General features: G+C 54.8%; 7 protein-coding genes across 7 annotated transcripts; 4 read left to right on the plus strand and 3 right to left on the minus strand.

The window, feature by feature from the left end:
* On the minus strand, positions 1–1725 carry CORC01_14330 (glucose/galactose transporter; the record flags this gene model as incomplete). The annotated part of the gene is made up of 3 exons (XM_022625941.1): positions 1–218; positions 401–1405; positions 1528–1725. Coding segments are annotated over 3 exons (1421 nt in total), but the record flags the coding sequence as incomplete, so codon positions are not given.
* A 3201-nt stretch (positions 1726–4926) lies between these two features.
* CORC01_14331 (uncharacterized protein) lies at positions 4927–6344 on the minus strand (the record flags this gene model as incomplete). The annotated part of the gene is made up of 3 exons (XM_022625942.1): positions 4927–5240; positions 5302–6194; positions 6244–6344. 3 exons carry the CDS (start codon positions 6342–6344, stop codon positions 4927–4929), a joined length of 1308 nt encoding a protein of 435 aa, XP_022467545.1.
* Positions 6345–7796: 1452 nt separating this feature from the next.
* On the plus strand, positions 7797–8965 carry CORC01_14332 (ribonuclease T2 family protein; the record flags this gene model as incomplete). The annotated part of the gene is made up of 4 exons (XM_022625943.1): positions 7797–7899; positions 7957–8039; positions 8110–8384; positions 8455–8965. 4 exons carry the CDS (start codon positions 7797–7799, stop codon positions 8963–8965), a joined length of 972 nt encoding a protein of 323 aa, XP_022467546.1.
* A 340-nt stretch (positions 8966–9305) lies between these two features.
* On the minus strand, positions 9306–10611 carry CORC01_14333 (Sec62 family protein translocation protein; the record flags this gene model as incomplete). Its single annotated transcript, XM_022625944.1, has 3 exons — positions 9306–9509; positions 9567–10123; positions 10185–10611. The coding sequence occupies 3 exons, from the start codon at positions 10609–10611 to the stop codon at positions 9306–9308; spliced, it is 1188 nt and encodes a 395-aa protein (XP_022467547.1).
* Positions 10612–12013: 1402 nt separating this feature from the next.
* On the plus strand, positions 12014–12331 carry CORC01_14334 (uncharacterized protein; the record flags this gene model as incomplete). The annotated part of the gene is made up of 1 exon (XM_022625945.1): positions 12014–12331. A coding segment is annotated over one exon (318 nt), but the record flags the coding sequence as incomplete, so codon positions are not given.
* A 297-nt stretch (positions 12332–12628) lies between these two features.
* On the plus strand, positions 12629–14216 carry CORC01_14335 (uncharacterized protein; the record flags this gene model as incomplete). Its single annotated transcript, XM_022625946.1, has 3 exons — positions 12629–12737; positions 12798–13559; positions 13612–14216. 3 exons carry the CDS (start codon positions 12629–12631, stop codon positions 14214–14216), a joined length of 1476 nt encoding a protein of 491 aa, XP_022467549.1.
* An 867-nt stretch (positions 14217–15083) lies between these two features.
* Positions 15084–18411, plus strand: CORC01_14336 (copper-transporting P-type ATPase; the record flags this gene model as incomplete). The annotated part of the gene is made up of 2 exons (XM_022625947.1): positions 15084–15348; positions 15401–18411. The coding sequence occupies 2 exons, from the start codon at positions 15084–15086 to the stop codon at positions 18409–18411; spliced, it is 3276 nt and encodes a 1091-aa protein (XP_022467550.1).
* Between the last annotated feature and the right edge of the window lie 1220 nt (positions 18412–19631).

Genomic DNA, 19631 nt, shown 5'->3' on the forward strand with positions numbered 1-19631 from the left:
ATGATGCCATGCTCGTCGGTGTTTCCGATCTTGCTCTCGCTGAAGCTATCCAGGTCCTTCTTCCAGATGGTGTTCAGGAAGGTGGGGTAGGCGAGGGAGGCGACGAAGCCGGCGCGGGGCACAACTATGGCGCTGTGGTATGCCTTAGAGTCGGCGACGAGGCCGGTCAGACTGGGGGCGCGCGGACCGCCCGCTCGGCGGCCTGACCCCGCCGGTCTCTGTTGGGGTGGGCGGGGGGGGGGCGGGGGGGAGCGGTGTGGGGGGGTGTGGCGTGGGGGGGGAGGGGGGAGGCGGGCGAGGGGGGGGGGGGGGCGGCCGCGGGTGGGGGGTGGTGTAGGCGGTGGGTTGTGGGCGGGGTGGGGGGGGGGGGGGGTTGCCGGGATGATGGCGATCAACTTACACAAACGGACGCGACGATCCAGGAGCTACCGCGCTTGGTGTGTCTGCCGAGACCACGGATGGCGGTCGTGAAGATGGTGGGGAAGATGCAAGACTCGAAGAAGAGCACAAGCGACAGCATGGCGATGCCGGCCTCACCCTTAATAGCGATGGCGAGGGCGATGAAGAGCATGATGCCTGTCATGAAGACCATGAGGACGAGGCGGGGCTTGATGAGCATCATCAGACCGGCGGCGGCGAAACGACCAATGGCGAAGAGGCCCTGGCCGATGGCGTACCGGTCGCTGGCCTCGGAGTGGGTCAGGCCGGCGGACTCGACGGCGTAGGAGATGAACTGGGAAGCGACGGCGACCTGGGCGCCGACGTAGCAGAACTGGGCGGCGACACCGAAGAAGAGGCGGTACTGCTTGCGGAGGGGCTTGTCGTCGTGGCCCTCTTCGCCGGCGACCATCTCGGCCTGGAGAGCCATGTCGCTGTCAGTGATCTCGGGTAAGGGGACGATGAAGAAGACGACGGCGAGCAGGAAGACGAAGGCGGCGATGCCGAGGTAGGTCCACTGCACCTTGGACAAATCATTGGGCTCGGTATGGGAGAAGAAGACGCGAGCGGCGAGGAGCGGGGCGATGACGGAGCCGACGGCCTGGAAGGACTGAGAGAGTTCGAGGCGAAACTCGGAGAGACGGGGCGGGCCGCAGGTGGCGATGTAGGGGTTCGCACTGGTCTCAAGGGTGGAGAGGCCGGAGCCGACGATGAAGAGGGAGCCGCAGAAGCCGGGGAATGAGCGGTAGACGGCGGAGGGCCAGAACATGAGGGCGCCGACGCCGTAGATGCAGAGGCCGGTGATGAAGGTCCAGCGGTAGCCGAACTTGCGGACGATCCAGCCCGAATAGGTCAGGGGTCCAATGAAGTAGGCGCCAAAGTAGGCGCCCTGGAGACCTCCGGCCTTGGCGGCGGTGATGTTGAGGGCGATTTGGAACTTGGAGTTGAGAACGTCGAGGAGTCCATACTGGAGATTGGAGTTTCTCGTCAGTATGCGTTATATCCAATGGAATTGCAATGGAATCGGAGCGGAGTGGAAAACGACGGGGAAGTGAAGCGGCTACGTGGATATTGCGAGTCGTGACTTACAGCGAAACCCCAGAGGAAGAAGAGAACAGTGACCAATGTGATGGGTAGGATGGACTGCTTGACGGTCAAGGCCGACGCGCCTGTCAAGCCCTTGTTGGAGACGTTCTTGCGGTGCTGGTGCTGAGTCGCCTCGACCGCGCTGGGCCGGTGCTGCTCGAGGACCTCGGCGACATCTGGCTCCTGGCTTTTGCCAAACATGGTGATGATGGGTGACCGAAGTCGGGTATTAGATGGAGGATGAAGAGGGGGAGAGGGAAGAAGATGAGAAGAGGATACAAATAGGCAAGAAATCGTTCAGAAATCCCCACTGTTTTGGCGAGTGATGGAGAGTAGATTAGATGCTTGCTGCTCAGGAGTCCTGCTGGCTGATGAAGAAATTCCTCCTTCTTCATCTGTCATGCGGCTATCGCATTGTCATATATACTCTTGAGCCCCGGGGGAGCACCATGCCAGCCAGGCCAGGGCTACGACGACAACAACGATGATGCGGAGAACTAACCGGAGCTAGAGAGAATATCGGAGAATCTCCAAGTCGGCGAAACCGTCGTCCACCTTCATCCACGCCACCACATTGAGGGGGATGGGCCGAAGACTAGGTGACTTCTATGTAGGTGGCTAGGGTACTATTCGACCAAGTTAGTTCGGACCAGGGAAACCCCACCTTAACCACGACGTCGGATCCAGCCAGGCCTCAAATTTGTCCTTGGCTTCGGAATGCCCATCGTTGGCACATTTTCCCAGGTTGGCCGTAGACAACCTTCACGGCATGAGAGAAGGGAGAGGAGGGGGCGATCCACACCACCTCGACGGCACAGATCTCGCTCAAACCAACAAGCTTCACCAATCACTCTGTAGTTCTGTAGTAGCTTGGTGCCGCTGCCATACATGGTGGCCGGACGGCTTGCCAAATACCTAACTAGCTGTTCGGAGTGCACGAACCCTCGAGTGCTCCAGCCTCCCCTACAGACTACTGACAACCTGCAACTATTGCCGTAGTAGATTCTTGACGGCCTTCTAAATGCAAGACATTTGATGATCATTCGACCGGCGTAGCGGTTGATGCGAGAGAGAGAGAGAGAGACAGTGTGTGTGTGTATGTGAGATGAGAGATAGAGAGCAACCCCCATCTTCGCGCTTCTTTCCGGGCGTTGTTCTACGGTCTGCCCCGGCACTTGGGTATAGGTAGATATTCACTATTCGCAGAGTGTTCCAAGAGCAACTAGTAAGATGCGTGCCTTATCTGGCCTGGGCAGCGGCAGCCAAGAAGGAAGAAGAAGGAAGTATGACAGGGGGCTAAAGGAGAAAGGCCGAGAGACGCCGCAGAAGCTTGACAGAAGAAGGCTCGCGGGAGGTGGACAGCCCACCGGCGCTAGTCGAACCCCATGGCCCATGGGTCAAGAGATGCAGCTTTTTTGCCCACAGAGTTCTGAGAATCCACAGCAAACTTGGGGTATGGGGGAAAAGGCTGACGCTTGCTGCGGGGGAACGCCAGGTCAAATGCTCGCGTGGGGACGAGACACCCACACTTTCTCTCCGCGCGCAGCCAGGGGGGGGCGGGTCAGACGGATTTTCAGCGAGTATATTGACGGTCCTCAGGTGAGTTTTGTTGACGCGGGGACCGGTTGGAAGATGGGGGTTGGGGGGACGCGGGGGAACGATTGGCTCGCCCAGTCCGGATCTAGCATGGCGCTACGGGTACTATCTCGCGAAGAAAAGAGACGGTCTAGTCTCTCTGGGGTCTGCGATTATTGTCATCGAGGTTGCTCTTGCTTGACCATGGCATGTATGACTGTTGAGAATTTTCTTTCCATGTATCTGCGCTTGCGGTGGGATGATGGCGTTCTCGAGGGGGGGTTTGCACACGAATGTTTGTCTCTTGAGAAGTTAAAAAGTTGAAAGCGTTGGGAATGGCTGAAACTCGGCCAAGTCCTCCAGGTCTCCTCTATTGAGGCTTTGACAGGCCTGCCGGACATCTGTCCGAAATCGTGTGATGCGATGTGCAAATCGCATCAAACCTGCAGATGGTCTCTGTAAGAGCGAGTTGCGCTTTGCTCTCTATCAAAACATTTCTTGGCATTGAGGACACTGCACCGAGCCCCCGTGCCCCCTTCTCACGAGATAAAGAAAAGAAGGAAAACCCCTAAGTGATGCCGTTCCTTGGGTCGAGTGATGATGACTCGAACCGCCTCCCCGCTAAAAAAACATTGAGAACGTGGAGTGCTGAACGCGGGGATTTCTCCTGACGTCTTGTCGATCCTGGGGGTTTCAGACTCTAGAGGGACGATGCGGAGAACACAAAAGAAAAAAGTGGCGAGGTGGGAACCAGGGTGCCGGGGTAGACCGTGAGAGGAGGGCCTGGACTCGTCCCAAATCCACCGAGCTATCTACCTTTCTCACCAAGTCACTAACTACGCTGCTATGCAGTGTAAGCAGAAATGTAGCCCCATCAAAACCCCCCAACACTAAAATGATTTGGATTCCTGACTCGACTCGCGCATCTTCTACGTCCAAGACCCAAGAGGAAACAGAGACCGAGCCTAGCTCTGGCACCACCTGACGTGAAGGTAACGCCGAGACTAAAGTCCCCTTCCACGCGAATCCAGGTGCCGGCACCGTGGATATTCGGTCCGATGCACCAGGGGCTAATGTAAGTCTGTCACTCTAGCCTAGCCCAGCCTGCCGGTATTGCGCTGCTTCTCCCAGGAGCCTCACCCGCGCCGGCGGCGGAAAGGGAGCAATCGACGCCTCCTTTTTGGGGGACCGCAAAACACCTCGTGAGACTCGTAATGAGTTAGATACTCGTGGGAGCTGGGGCTAATGTGCTCAAGGATTTGTTGGTATCTAAGCAAAAAAAAGAAAAAAACACTTCTCCATAGCCAGAACTCAACTTCATGACATTGCATGTAATGTGTTTTGGTATGTACAATAAATGACACAAGCAACGACGTTGGCGATTGAGACGACGATGAGTGAAAACAAGGTTCACCTCGCAACCGACAAAGCGAGGTGGATACATGAACATTGCCACCACGTTGGCACGTGGGCATATGAGATCAACAGGGCGCGATGCTCCAGCTTTGCATCCATCATGTCGCTAGTCTAGTTTGAGTACGAATACATGTGATATGGCATAGCTAGTCTGGGTCCTGCACTGCTCGAGGCCAGTCTGGGTATTATCCTCCTCGAAAGCAATCCATCTCTTCCTCCAATTTTGCACCTAGTCCTAACGATACACTGCACGCCCTCATCTCGCTCCCATTAAGATTAGCAGCGCGCCCCAAGAGTCAGAAAACTGCCAAACTGTCATCCGTCCCCTCATTGAAATATTGTACACGTAAAAGCTCCATCTCATACCATGGATTACGTCGTGAGCTGGAGAAACACATTCAGAAACACACTCTAGTCGATGGGCTCGCGCAACATTTTGGAGATGTTCTTGTGCATTTGGGCATACTTCTCCTCAAATGTTTTCTGGAACTTCTCACAAGCCGCCCATATGGGATCGCCCTTAGACCAGTACGTGTAGCAGTTGTCAAAGATCTGGCGCACGTCGGCCGCAAACTCGTCTTCCGTTTGGTACTCGTGTTGCGACATCTTGAGCTTGACTGTGTTCAAGTCCATAGGCTTCTTAACCTTTTCAAAGTAATCGGGTACGCCATCCTCGACAGGATCCACGGGTTCCTTGAATGGACCAACCAGTCTCGTCCAAAAGCCTGGGGTGAATCAAGTTAGCTTCTTTGACTGCATGGCATAATCCTCCGGGGTAGAACTTACCAGGTCCCGAAAGCATCCTGTCAAGAAGATCGGAACAGAATTCGACCTTCTTCTCCGTCGTAATCTCACCGCTTGGCACCGAAACAATGCTGCGTCGCTTCTGGATAACGGGCTTTGGACGGGGTGCCGCTGCTGCAGCCGCCACAGCCGCCGCCTTCCGGACAGGCGGAGGTGGGGCCCGGGAAAATGACTTGTCCCTGTTCTGGGAGGCTGGCAGAGGCGCAGAGGCGCGCCGGTTCTTCTTGGACATGTGTCCTTGTTCGCCATCGCTGTCCTCTTCTAGATAATGGACACTCTTTCTAGGAGTCGGCTCGGCGGAGGCAGTGTCGGCCGGTGCTGAAGGCGGGGTGGGCAGGTTTTCGAGTGAGCTCATAGCCACGACCAGTTCGCTCAGAACCTCTTGAGGGAGCGACTTGGCGAACTCGGCCCTCATGTCGGATGAACGCATGTACTCGGCTGCCCAAGAAAGGAGGAGCTTTCGAATGGTTGAGCCCTCAGGGGTGTCCTTCCAAACCTGGACGAGGAGGGGAGTGGCGGGAATGTTCTGGGTGAGACGTCTGCACTCCTTCATCGCGTCAAGACTCTTGTCACAGAGGCCATCTATGCCCAGTTCGTGACCCAGTTTCCACACGCCAACAAGCGCCTCATAAGAAGGAAAAGTCTCAGCATCCTCTGAAACTTGCCCAGTGAAGAGAAAGAGCTGTGTGAGGCCGAAGACTTCCGGTGTGTACTGGGGGAGCTTCACAACATTCTCAATGATATCGGATGCCACATCCTTTCCTTTGAAGTGATTATGGTAGTGAGTTGATCTGGCACACAAGAAGTTCTTCTGGATGCCAAAAGGCTTCTGGTCGGCTCCGACAAGGATGATGACGAACGTTGCGTGTGGCTGACTGAGACCTGTTAGAAAAGAGCAACAGTTGGATCAATTTCATGACCTACAGCCATGAGAATGGCATCTCCTCCTTGATCTCTTGCTTAGTCTCTTGCTGAGCAGCCTCGGGGATGCCATTAGAGGCGGCGACCGGTATATCGTTTGACATCCTTGCGCGGTTGGGTGGATCGACCTAGACGGTGTTAGTCGACCTGTAGAAAAGCCTCGATTCGTAACAGCAGCCACTCAATGATTGGCGTCAAGTAAAATTGCATAGAAGGGCATGAAATAGTCAGTGGCTGGGCAGTGAGAGAACAGATGAATTTATGTCAATGTCATTGTTCGCGGGAATGAATCGCCAACGTGAGGCTGAGCCCACGTGAGTGAATCGCGCCTCGAGCCAAGCTGTCGTGCCTGTCTGATGCCAATTGAGGTATACCCACATGCAGACACACGAGGACAGTTGGATTCAAGTACATGGATGTAATATTCAAGAACAGCTTACACTGATGTCTGGAAGTCGGCGGATGTGATGAGATCAAGGTAGTTGCGGAGCTTGATGAACGAGGTCGTTGCCGAAAGGCAGGTGATCGAATTGTGGTCTTACAATCCCAGGGAATCGAGGCATCTAATTGAGTACAATACAATGCGGACAACAGAAGAGAATGTGTAACAATGAGATGACACGGTTGAAGCCATCCGAGGGATGAGGAGGAGGCGTGTAGTTGAAATTTTGCTCCCTGGGACGCTCTTGCCAGAACACTTTCAACCTCAAGAATGAAGCGGGAAGGTAAGGTGTGAAACGACAGCACCTGCTATGGCTCCCCGTGACTGAGGTGGCCTGTGCGGAAGCTTCCTCAGGCTCATTGTTCACGTGTTCCTGGGTGGAGAGGCACTTGCCAACCTTGACGACCTGGAAAGAACAAGCTTACGCCACAATTGCTGTCAGGGTTCGACCTGCACCGCCACCTGCCATGCGAACTCTCGCCTACTGTCATCCAGGATCCCCGTCTTCGCGTCTCCCATCTTTCCCATTGCTATGGGTAAGCGAGGTCGACCGTCCGTCAGAAGGTGAAGAGAGAGAATCAGCGTCTTTACAAAGTTCGCAGGCATGTTCGAGTTTATCAGTCCCTTGTCCTCGGAGCTCGCCGTAGTCGTCGGTGTCACTTCCCAGAAAGTTTCATCGCGAACCATCCCTTACTATACAGAGTGCACCTGTCAAATCGCATTGCGCTACTGCAAACCACTCTCCCCATTATCGCCCCGCGCCCAATTGACCTCTCATGTCCCGTATCTCGAGCAGGTGGGATACTACCCCCACAATGGCCCTGTTCACCCTGTCCGCCGACGGCACCCACGGCTGACAAGCACTCCTCACCAACCTGGCCAGCTTCCTTTTCAAGTCAAGAGCGTTTCCAACTTGTTTACGTCGCTTCCCGTGTGGAGATTGGATAAGTTGGATTGGATGAACTATTTTTTCTTCCTAGCCGGCCAAATAGATGGAGAAAAGACGATGTATAAAGTGTCGCGAAGCTGCGCAAGTTGATCCCCTCGCCGGTTGTGTCGTTGTTGTCCCCTGCCTCTGGTCTCCGCCGACGTTTGTGAAATCCGTCAACCCAAAATGTCACGAACAGTCGGACTGCTTGTGGTCGCTGGCCTCCTGCGCACCGCCGCAGCCGGTCTTTATCCCGGATTGACCACCGCGAACCACACCTGTGCTCTTGGTGAGAAATATGATCTCTGAGGACCTATGACTCAATTGGCATTGACATCTCATGCAGTTGAACCCATTCTGTCTTGCTCTTGCGGAGCAAACCCCGACAAGGTTGACACTTGCTGCGTGGAGACGTACGGTGGCCTGGTGGTATGTCGTTGCGCTTTCCCATGTGCACTACAGAGAAGGAGAAAAGTTGATCATGAATCTTGGTGGGCAGCTCGCAACCCAGTTCTGGAACACCCACACCGGTCTCGAGTCCGAGGGCCAAAAGTTGCCCGCGAATGCGTGGGGCATCCACGGCCTGTGGCCCGACTTCTGCAACGGCTCGTACACCCAGTACTGCGACCTCAGCCGCCAGTACGACCCGGCTCCCTCCCCCAACACCACAAATGCAAAGCCAGACGGCACTCCGGTCCCGGCTTGGACCGGCGCCGCTCTGGACGAGTTCGTAAAGCCCTTTGAGAGGTTTGATCTTCTCGAGTACATGAAGAAGTAGGCCTGTCCCTGAGATCCCACCCCTGCCTATCAAAAAGACACAATCTTACAAGTCCTCTGCAACCAGGTTTTGGATTGCCCAGTACACCCCCAACTGGGTCCTCTGGGCCCACGAGTTCTCCAAGCACGCCACCTGCTTCAGCACCTTTGACGTCGAGTGCTACGGTCCAAAGTACCAGGAACACGAGGAGGTCGTCGACTTCCTCGAGACCGCCGTTCACTACTACCAAGAGACCCCGACCTGGAAGTGGCTCGCCGCAAAGGACATCAAGCCCTCTAATGCGACCGCCTACTCGCTCTCCGACCTCCAGGCCGCCCTCAAGAAGGGCCACGGCGCCGTCCCCTATCTTGGATGCTCTGGTCCCCGGTACAACGCTACCGAAGCCGGCAAGGGCTCTCTCGATAACGGGTACACCCAGCTCACCGAGGCTTGGTACTACTTCCACGTTCACGGTAAGCCCCAGCGCGGCGATGCCGTGCCCGTAGCCGCCGACATCAACGGTGGCCGTGTGACCAACTGTGCGACAACAGCGGGCGCCATTTGGTACTACGAGCGCTCTGAGGGATCGGTCCAGTGAGGATCGCGGGATATTCCGACACATAAATGCATATAATCAAGCTAGCAATGAATAACCTTCCACTGCACTTCGAACGCTCAAGTCCAAGGCGTGATTATAGCAGCATTGCGCGCGTTTCAACACAGCCCACGCAGTATGACGAGTTGACGTAGCCTTTTATAGTCCATTGAGCACCCTGAAAGACCGGAAGTAACGAATGCTCTGTACCCAGATCGCCTTTGTACCTCCCAAGCCCAAGCGTCAGCTAGTTAAACGTTGGGTATCCTACTCGTACAGTCCTTCACCAGCCAATGAAATCCCCAACGCCTGTATGATGCGAATTGCCACCTCAAAAATGCATCTACTCCTCATCATCACCAAGCTCTTCCACAGCTGGCGCAACATAGCCTGGGCGTTGTGCGGGCTGCGAAGCAATCTGCGTCTCCGTCGCAGTTGTGGTTGCGGAAGCCGGGAGAGGCTGGCCAGTGGATGCGGCGAAGGTACCACCAGCACTCGAAGCGCCACCAGATGAGGCCTTCTTCTTCTTACCCTTCTTGGGAGCAGTCTGCCGGTTGTCAATTATTGCCCAATGACTCGCACTAGGATGAGGAGTGTAACTTACATCGTGCCAAGCCCAGACGGGTTTGAAGCTGTCCATGAACGAGACATCCTCCCAAAGATTGGGGAACAACCAGAGGCCGGGAGATGTTACGAAGTAGGTGATGCAGAAGAGAATTACACGGAAGATGGCCATGAGGAAGAACAGGCCGAGCAAGCCCAAGAATCCCCAACTAAGGTAGTAAACGCCGAGGCGAAGCTTGAGGGGCCAGAGGGGATAACAGACGACGATGAAGATCAGCACAAGGGCGAGGATCGAGTACAGCTTGCGCTTAACCTGGCTGCCCTCCCAGAACCACGCGTAGTACATCTCTTCCTTGGCCTCTTGCTGAGGCTCGATACGGACGGTCCAGAGACCCTTGATGCGCTTCGTCTTCTTCGGACCGTGATCGTGACCTTCGTGGGGGTCGGTCTTGGTAACGCGCAGAGCAAGCATCGACATGGGAAGAAGCTTGAAGGTGTTCTCAAGAGACGCGCGATCGGTGATCTCAGGCAGCTCAGGGTTCTTCTTGCGCGCTTTCTCGTAGGCGGGGGACTGGAGAGCACGGAGCGCACGCTTGACTGTAACCCAAACGTCAGATATTCACTCGGATTGTACAAACTGCGATCGCTCGGCTCTTACCCTTGAACATATCTTTGCGCTCGCCATTGAGGATACAGGTACGAGGCTTCAAATCCTGGGCGCGCAAAAAGCTAGCCAGCGCAAGCGCAACGGGATTGGGCGGACCAGGCCTAATGGGTTGAGGCTGGCCTTGCTGCGGCTGCTGGTGCTGGTGAGGGTGCTGATGACCTTCGTGGTCATGATCGTGATCATGGTCGCCCTCTCCACCTGCGCCGCCGCCCTGCTGTTGTTGTTGCTGTTGCTGCTGAGCCATCCGTTGCTGCTGCATGGCCTGTTGTCGGAGGTGGTTGAGGAAATCCGGGACACTCATGCCGGCCTTTTGAGCATCGGCCTCTATTTGTCTGCGCATGGCAGCGATCTGCTCAGGCGAAGGCATGGGCTGCCCGTTGGGGCCCATCTGCATGGGGCCGGGCATTGGCATCGACATCTTGAATGTGGGCTAGTGCCGAAGGCGACCAGTGTTTTGGAAAGACGCGGGGAAGAACTCTGAGTTCTATGCCAATATGTCGGCGGGATTGGAGGAGTCCGGCGACAATGAGGTCCGGATGCTGGATCAGGTTTTGTTGGATGAGTGTGAGTACGACCGTGGGAGCTGTGGTCGTGGGCTGGGTCTTTGAACAAATTCGACCAGCAAGCAAGCCAGGTGTTCACTTCTGGTCCAGAAATCCGTGCAGGGGTAAAGGACCGTCCCTCCACCCGTTGGCCATTGGGGTTGACTGAAGCTCGGCATGCTTTTTCTCCGACTCCCGTTATCGATAAAGCCCGCCCAAGAGAATAATGGAAGCTCGGACCATACCCAAACCCAAATTTGCGCTCCACTTCGAGTTCCAACGGTCGAGCTGATGGTCATTCGTCGCATCATGTGATTTCCAAAATACAGAGCACCTGTCGGAGTGCCTTAGTCGAAATGCCTGAGGGCTCATTGGCATAATCTTATGTCAGCGAGACACTTACCAAGACTCTCCTCTTTTCCTCCTCCACACTAATTAATTATGGCGGCTCGCCCGAGACAGTTTGTTTGCGCTAGAGCAACACGAGAAATTCTGCCGGTGTCTCTCATCCACCAGATTTCTTCAGACCAAACAATGACGAAGGACTCCGCCACAGTTCCCAGCAACGGTTCCCGGACACTACTGTGTTAGAACCGAGTCATCACACGCCGGAGACTTCTTTCTAATGAGCCGCCTGGTTTTTGCAACCACCACAGGCAAAATCGTCGCAGCAGTCGTCAAGTGATGCTGATTGCACGAGTGGCTTATTAGAACCAAGCAAATTCTGGAGGGGCAAACGCCAAGCGGAGCGGAATAGAGCACTACACCCTCTCTGTTTACCCATAATCAACCATCCATCGGCCAGCCCATCCCATCGGCTTCGCCCTCCCCGTACGACCACTCAACGGCGATGGCGTCCTGCAACCGGAGACATGCTGAGCGATGATGGATATTGTGACGGCACATTGCATCCCAATCTGCACATAGGCTTCCCGCGTTGCCCCCTGCCACCCGCGGTGCCTTGCATGTCACAATGATTTATCATTGCCTCCCGTCCGCTCACATTGGAACATGTCACTGAGCGACTAGGGTTATTCATTCCATTTGGATAGAGAGTCGGCCACTTCCCAATGATTGGTCACAGAAGCCTTAATAATTGCCCGACTGGAAACACGCATACACACGGCGTCGATATACCCTTCAGCCGCCGCCCTGTTTGTGAACAATTTTCGACAAAGGGTTCGTGGGCCCAGGAGATGACAAGGGGCGGTGACGGGCATCGCAGGATGACAGTTCGTGACTGGCACGAGACCCTCCTTGCCTCTTACGGGGGGGGACACTTGTGGCAAGCAACTGCTGGTTAAGCTGGTTTCCAGTAACCAGAGCAAGGCAGAAGTGAGACATCGACTCGCTGAGCCATCGTCTTCATCTTACACGACTGGTGGAGCCCTGCAATCTGGTGCAGGATGGTGGTGTGCCGCCAGCCATCCGAATCCGACAAGACCCCAGCTTCCTAAGCGCCGGTTGGCCGGCCGTGTCTGGCCCCGTCTGCAACCCCGGCCTATCAGATCGTTCCGTCTGCATCTTGACTGCACACCTCGCCGACAACTGCTAGGCCCATGTCCCCTCCATGTTCCTCTCAGCTGGACCTATTAAGCAAAGCAAGCACTTGAACAGTTCTCTCGCCCAAAGTGGGAATTGGGAGACAAAATGCCTGGGCTGCAAAAAGAAGTCGGCCACACCCAAGTGGGTTTCTTTCACATTGCCTACTACCTGTTCGCCTTCCACTGCCCTCTATTATAACTCAATCGGATCGCTCGCTCTTGATGCTTGTGCTTTGCCGCCCTTTTTTGCATCCTCTCTTCTTTCGTTCTGTCAAATCGCTGGCCGTCTTTCGCTTTTCCCCTATCGTCTCCAGCAAATGTCCGGCATGAAGCAATCTGTAAAGCAGGTATGAAGGGTCTGAGTGGCATGCTTGCAGACGCCTATGCGACATGGCTTTCGCCCCTCATCGACTGCTGCGCTCCATTTTCTGACTCCGTGGAGAATAAGCCGCGTCAAAGTGAGTCTCTTAGGTCCGGTAAACACATATCAACCACCGGAGGCTAACCAACCCGCTTAGACACCTTTGACATTTCTGAGAAACTGTCACCCACCGTAACCCGCAATCAGCCCGTGCCCATGCCGCGGCCCTTTGCTGGGACAATGCAAAAGACAGCCGGACCTCGCTCTCAACCGCAGGGGAAGTCGAAAGGAGTGAAGAGAAGTTTCGCATCGCTCCGGGAGCGGTTCTCTGTGAGAAAACGATCTCGCTCAGACTCCTCATCACGGCGACTACAAATATCGGCCCCCAGCAACTTCCGCCATTTGCATTCAGAATCTTTTCAGTTTCCCCAGTATACAAACCTCCAGCACGTTGGCCGGACCCCACCTCCACGTCCCACGCCACGACCTCGTCCTTCGTCGTTTAGACCGCTGGAACTCAGCATGTATGTGCATAAGAGGGAGCTGTCGCCGATTCTGCCGCACTTCGACATGATTACACCGCCACGGCCTTCCCAAATCCGGCCTAATCCCGATGACGATGTATTCGGACCTTCGCATGAACCGAACTATTCCCCAATGTCGTTCCATCTACCCCGGAAGATGTCTGCGTCGCCATCAACTTTGGCAAGCGATACACCGCCGAAGATTCCGCCCAAGTCAAGGGCCCGGTCTCAGACGTCATCTCGTGCAAGCGCAGAGAGGATGAAGGAGCGTATCGCCGGCGCCATGTTGGAGGTAGACAAGCTTCAGCGCGAGATCGAGTCAGTCATGGAGCGTCAGAGCATCTACGCCAGCAGTCGGCCTTCGACTGCTCATTCGATGGCACTGACAGCGCACGGTAAGCTCAGACGAACCAAATTTAGCAGTCTCACGTGAACTGACAAGATTAGACGTGGAGCCCATACCCACGGTCCCCGCCCTCCCGCCATCCGCACCATCCTTTGCCGAGCGTCTAAACCCCGGGGCCGAGCGTCCTCACACGGCGCCACCCCGGCCACCGGTGCACATTCCCCACCGCGGCATGGCCTTCGCCGACGCCTCGGCAGCCTTCATTACCCCGCCTCCGAGCCGCGGCAGGGAAAGCCGGCCGCCGCCGCCTCCCCCACTTCCCCTCGTCCTGAGGCCCCCCTTGCGCAAGAAGAAATCATTTTCGCGCGTTTCCAGCTGGCTGTTCCCCGGCGTTGCAGCCGAGCAGCACCATCAGCGGAGCATCAGCCACGATTCCATCACTAATTTCCCCCGCCCCGTCAAGGGCCGCGAGGGCTTCTACCAATGTGTCCATGCGCCGCGGGACAGGCGCACTAGTGTTGACACGGTGTCGACTGTGTCGACTTGGGAGTCGGAAGACGGAAGCCAAACGGTCCCGACGACGTGGTCGCCAGGCAGCACTCTCGCCACCAGAGCGGAGGAGCCGCCTCTGGAGCGCGTCACCACCTTTGGGAAGGAAAAAGATGCCGGCGGTCCTAGAAGGACCGGCTTCATGGCTGCATTTTAATTGAGCGGGATGATTGTTTTTCTTCTTGCATGATACCAACGGTTATTCGGGAACAAGATACCATGTTGTAAATATTAAAGACTAGACGGGGCGGCGGTCTTGTTTGTTTGGAAACCTAATGCTAGTGGCGCCTACGGTAGCATGGAATCGGGCAGGGCTCGGGGAATTATTGGAATGGTGAGATGCATTTGATGGTATCGGAATTGTCTTCCTGAAGTCTCTGTGAAAACTATTCCGGATCTCGCCACGGTCTTGCTCTATGCACTTTGGTACGTCTCCACCCTTCGATGCTGCGACGAAAGTATCATCTGAAGTCGCGCTTCACACCAGCATCTTGATCCATAATGTCTGCCCAAAGATGCGTCCGTGGCGACCCGTGCAGTCTTCAGCCACAGCCCATCAGCCCAACTACTCTGCCTTGAAAATTGATTAGAGTTACGTCATCTGATCGCAAGCCTACGAAACTTCAGGTGGATCAAACTGATGGACGTCGTCGAAATACGTGTTTGCGAGCTTGGGCCATCTCACCTTGTAAGTGATCACGCAAGTAGGACACTCAGATGCGGCCAAGTCAGAAGATTTACCGGGCAGGAGATAGACGAATGATGTTTGCGATTGCAACTTCCGACATGGGGTTGTTCGACCGGGAATGCCCACTGCCGAATTGACCACGCCTTCCTCTTGCATGTAACCCCGGTAAAACCCAAGCAGCGTTGGAGTTCTTCCGTTTCCAACATTTAACAGGTTGTGTCTGAGGCAGCACGGAACGCTTCCCCCAAACATCTTCCACTTTCCTCCCCCCACCCCTCATATGACTCTCCACCTTATCAATAGACCTACCGAAGAAAGCAGCGTTATTTTGTCACGATGGGCACGAGATGCTGTTCCGGCGAGCCTGCCAAGGACCAGGGATGCACAGGTCCCGCGAACGGCGTCGAACATGGGCACGAATATGGGCGTGACCCCAAGCTCGGAGACTGCTGTGCTGGCGACGGAGTATGCTACGATGCCATCGAAGTGACCTGCCATGATGAGAACTGCCATGCAGAAGCTTTCTGCGATTCTGAAGACGATTCCACCTGCCGCTCTATCAAGCTCGAATGCTGCACCTCCAAGGAAGAGCACTGCGATGGTACGAGATCCCTCGTGATGTCATGTGTACATCGTTTAACACCGTACGACAGAGAAGTGCATTATTGCCGCCGCCGCCGTTGAGTGCGAGAAATCTTGCGAAGATGACGCCGCTCATGCTGGTATGCTGCAATGTCCTGGCCAACGTCAAGTGCACTCAGAACTCACGATCCTAGGTGCCGCTGATCACCAGCATTCCCACGACAAGGACGGCCGCCATCCAGCCTCTGCTTGCAGCACCCATCTCTCCAAGGCTTTCGAGCAGTATAGCGCCTATCTCGAATCGGCCCGTTGCATCTGCCGCAGTATCATCGATCGCGGTCTTCCAACCGCGTGCTGCAGCGAACAAAAGCCAGTTGTCACAGCCGCAGCCGCTTCTGCGAAGCCTTCCGCCGGGAAGAAGCGCCGCGAGCCTATCGAGGCGCACACGACCGCGCATGCCCATGGTCAGCACAAGCATCATCACCATCACGGAATTAAGCGACGTGGCAACAAATCTCAAGCCACGCACGACCATGACATGGCCATCAAGCCTGTTCGCGATGACCAATCCGACTGTTGCAGCGGACATGATGTTGAACTTCCCTTCCCGTACGAAAAAAGACATCTTGCCATTGACGGCAGTGTGGACAAGGATATCGAGAGGAATGCTGGGTCGGAGCACGTTGCCCTCGTCGTTGATGGCATGACCTGTTCCGGATGCGGGAACAAACTTGAACGAACTCTCAAAGGAATTCCTGGAGTCTCTGGCGTACGAGTCAACTTTGTCATGGGTAATGCCGAGTTTACCCTCGACGGCGCTGCAGGGAAAGCCGAGGACATCATTCGCAACACTGCACGGGTGACTGGCTTTCATTGCACCCGAATGTCGGGCGATGATCAGACGCTGGACATTCTCGCCTCAGGACCGTCTGCTAAGGCGCTGGCCGACCTGGCCATCATCGGTGTAAGAGATGTCAACTTGGTTGACAAGAAAGTTGTCAGGGTCACCTACGACCCAGCTGTTGTTGGAGCCCGGACGCTTCTCAGCAAACTAGGACCGTACTCGACGGGGCTGGCTCCCCCTCGCGATGATCCGTCAATCGCAAGTGGAAGGAAGAGAATGTATGATCAACTGATCAAAACGGTCGCCGCCGCAACTCTCACCATTCCCGTCGTTGTTCTTGCCTGGGGTGAGAAACTTGAACCCAAGACGCGCTCGATTGTTTCAATTGTGTTGGCAACTTTCGTTCAGTTAATAGCGGTACCAGACTTCTACAAACCAGCCATATCATCTCTCGTGCACAGCGGCGCTCTTGAGATGGACATGCTGGTCGTCATCAGCATCACGGCTGCCTATGTCTACTCGGTTGCGGGTTTTGGTTTTCACATGGCTGACCGGCCACTCGAACCCCGCGAGTTTTTCGAGACGAGCACCCTCCTCATCACACTTGTGCTTCTTGGCCGCTTGACTGCTGCTTTCGCACGCATTCGGGCCGTCGCTGCTGTGTCATTGCGCTCGCTTCAGACATCTACCGCTGTTGTCATCGAGTATGGGAAGGATCTCGAGGTCGACGCCCGTCTTCTCCAGTACGGCGATAAATTCAAGGTCCTTCCTCACTCAGGTGTACCTACAGACGGCCTGGTGGTGACTGGCTCCAGTGAGGTAGATGAATCCATGCTGACCGGTGAGAGCGTCCCTGTATTCAAGAAGCAACGCGATACTGTGATTGCGGGCACCATCAACGGTTCAGGCACTCTGGTGGCCCAACTTACTCGTCTTCCTGGGAAGAATACCGTCACCGATATTGCTGAGCTGGTCGAAGAAGCGGCAAATAAAAAGCCAAGGATCCAGGACATTGCCGATGGTGTCGCAGGCTGGTTCGTCCCTGTCGTTACAGCCGTTGCCATCATTGTCGTCGTTGTCTGGACCGTCATAGGTGTCAAGGTCCATGGTGAATCAGCCGGAAAGTCAATCACCATTGCCATAACCTATGCTATCGCTGTCTTGGCTGTATCCTGTCCTTGTGCTCTCGGCCTCGCCGTGCCTATGGTGTTGGTAGTGGCTGGCGGTATTGCTGCTAGAAGTGGTGTCATCATCAAATCAGCCGAGTGCACCGAGAAGGCTCGAAAAGTCAGCGATGTGGTATTTGACAAAACTGGGACCGTAACGGAGGGAGATCTTGACGTTCTCGAAGAAGAGATCCTACTCTCTGACCAGGATGAGGCTCGTGCCGTCGTCAAAGCTCTCGTGGCAGGCAACAACCACCCCGTATCCGCGGCCCTCGCGAAATATCTTGCTTCCCGTGCAACCCACGAGGTTCAGCTCACAAACCCTCGAGCTATCCCTGGCGCAGGTGTTGAAGCAAGTTACAATGGCCACAAAGTATGTGCTGGTAACCCGTCGTGGACTGACGCCAACGCTCTACCGGCCGTCATCCGTTTACAAGAGGCGAGCATGACTATCTTGGTCGTCACCAGTGGCTCTGTCCCTATCGCGTTGTTTGGACTTCGCACACGTCTTCGCCCCGAAGCAAAGAAGGTCATTGCTGAGCTCACCCGCCAAAACATCGCCGTTCACCTCGTTTCCGGTGACCAAACCCGTGCCGTTGAATCTGCCGCCGCTCAAGTTGGTATTAATAATGTCGCATCTCGATGCACCCCTTCGCAGAAGCGGGACTATGTTGCTTCGTTGATGTCAGAGGGCAAATTCGTCATGTTTGTCGGTGACGGGACGAACGATGCAGTTGCTGTTACCCAAGCAGACGTCGGCGTTCAACTTGGCAGTGCAGCTTCCGCCAGCGATGTGACCCGCGGAGCCGCGGATGTGGTTCTCCTTGCAGGTCTCGAAGGTATCTCCTTCGTGCTCGATGTCAGCCGCGCAAGCTTCCACCGCATGGTCTTCAACTTTGTCTGGTCCGCCGTGTACAACGTATTGGCAATCTTGCTTGCCGGGGGAGCGTTCGAGCCCGTCAATTTCAAGATTCCTCCCGCATATGCGGGATTGGGTGAGATGGTCAGCGTTATTCCGGTCATCCTCGCCGCCTTGACCATGTTGGGAATGAAGATCCGAACCGAAGCTTAAGGTGTAAGTGTTGAACGGGTGCGATTGGGCCTGGCTGGCACGTTCAACACCTGCAGGCTGAGGCATAGGATGTTTTTCTCGTCACTGTTGGTTGATGACGGCTGTCCTAGTTTCAACACAGAAACCAACGGAAATGATCGAGTTCGGCCTATATGTTTGGAATTGATTCGCTTCGCTTGCGGCTGCTACGGGGTCACCAAGGCACCTCAACTTGGTTGACTAAGTAAACTTGGTTGACTAAGTAAATGGGCCCCTACATTCCGCGTCGCTCTAGACGCAGTTATCAGAAACCCCCACGATGTTACGGAGTCAACTATCTTAGTTAACAACTCAAAGAGGCGACCATCGGGTACTGAAACATAAATATAAGAGACTGAAATTGCTTTTTGAGCCCCCCTCTGTCCTATTTGTATGCATTGTAAACTGATGTCCCAGATATTTAAATTGATCATTGTGACTTATGTATCATAATGAGGTGCGCTATCATGGGGGGTTTGGGCTGCCCATGAAAGATCGGCAGCCTTGTATTTATCAACAAGTTCTTCTATGGATGGCCCCCAGTGTGTACCAATAATTAACGACATCTGCTGAGGTACATCTAGTAGAAGCAGTCTACCACGCTCAAGTAAGCTTAATAGTGTGTAATGAAGATGTATAATGAAGGAATGGTAAGGCACTCTGTTCCCGTCGGTATGGAGGCACTTATTTATCATGTCATTTATTATCACAAGCTGAGGACTTTAAATATGAGTTAAACGACCCATCGACCGACCATTAGAAATGCCAAGTGCCAAGGGTGTCGCATGAAGCTTTTGCCTCCATAGCTTAGCTTCCGCGCGTTCGCAAAGCACAAGTTGAGAGACCATAAGAAAGTCTTCATTTCTGTTACCATACATGCTAGCCGCAAGTTTCACGACAGGGCTACATAACGTCAAACTTATGACGCCTTCGAAAGCCTTATATCAGGAGCTTGGACCCCAGCCATCATTAGATCTGAAAATGCATCACCCACGCCTGAAAATAAACAGTCGTCAAAAGATTACCATTTCGATTTCTAGCCATTTCACCCCAGGGTACCAATAAGCTCTTGATTGGCCGGACTACCACCTTCGTCTCCATGCCAGCATGGGGCTAACATCAACGATCAGTGCGCGGAAGGCTGAGTTGCTAGTAGCCCCCAAATATCATGGTCCATCTGAGCAAAGTCCAGACAACGCGGG

The sequence above is a fragment of the Colletotrichum orchidophilum genome, assembly GCF_001831195.1.
Source record: "Colletotrichum orchidophilum strain IMI 309357 chromosome Unknown Scaffold_271.1, whole genome shotgun sequence".
NCBI classification, from domain to species: domain Eukaryota; kingdom Fungi; phylum Ascomycota; class Sordariomycetes; order Glomerellales; family Glomerellaceae; genus Colletotrichum; species Colletotrichum orchidophilum.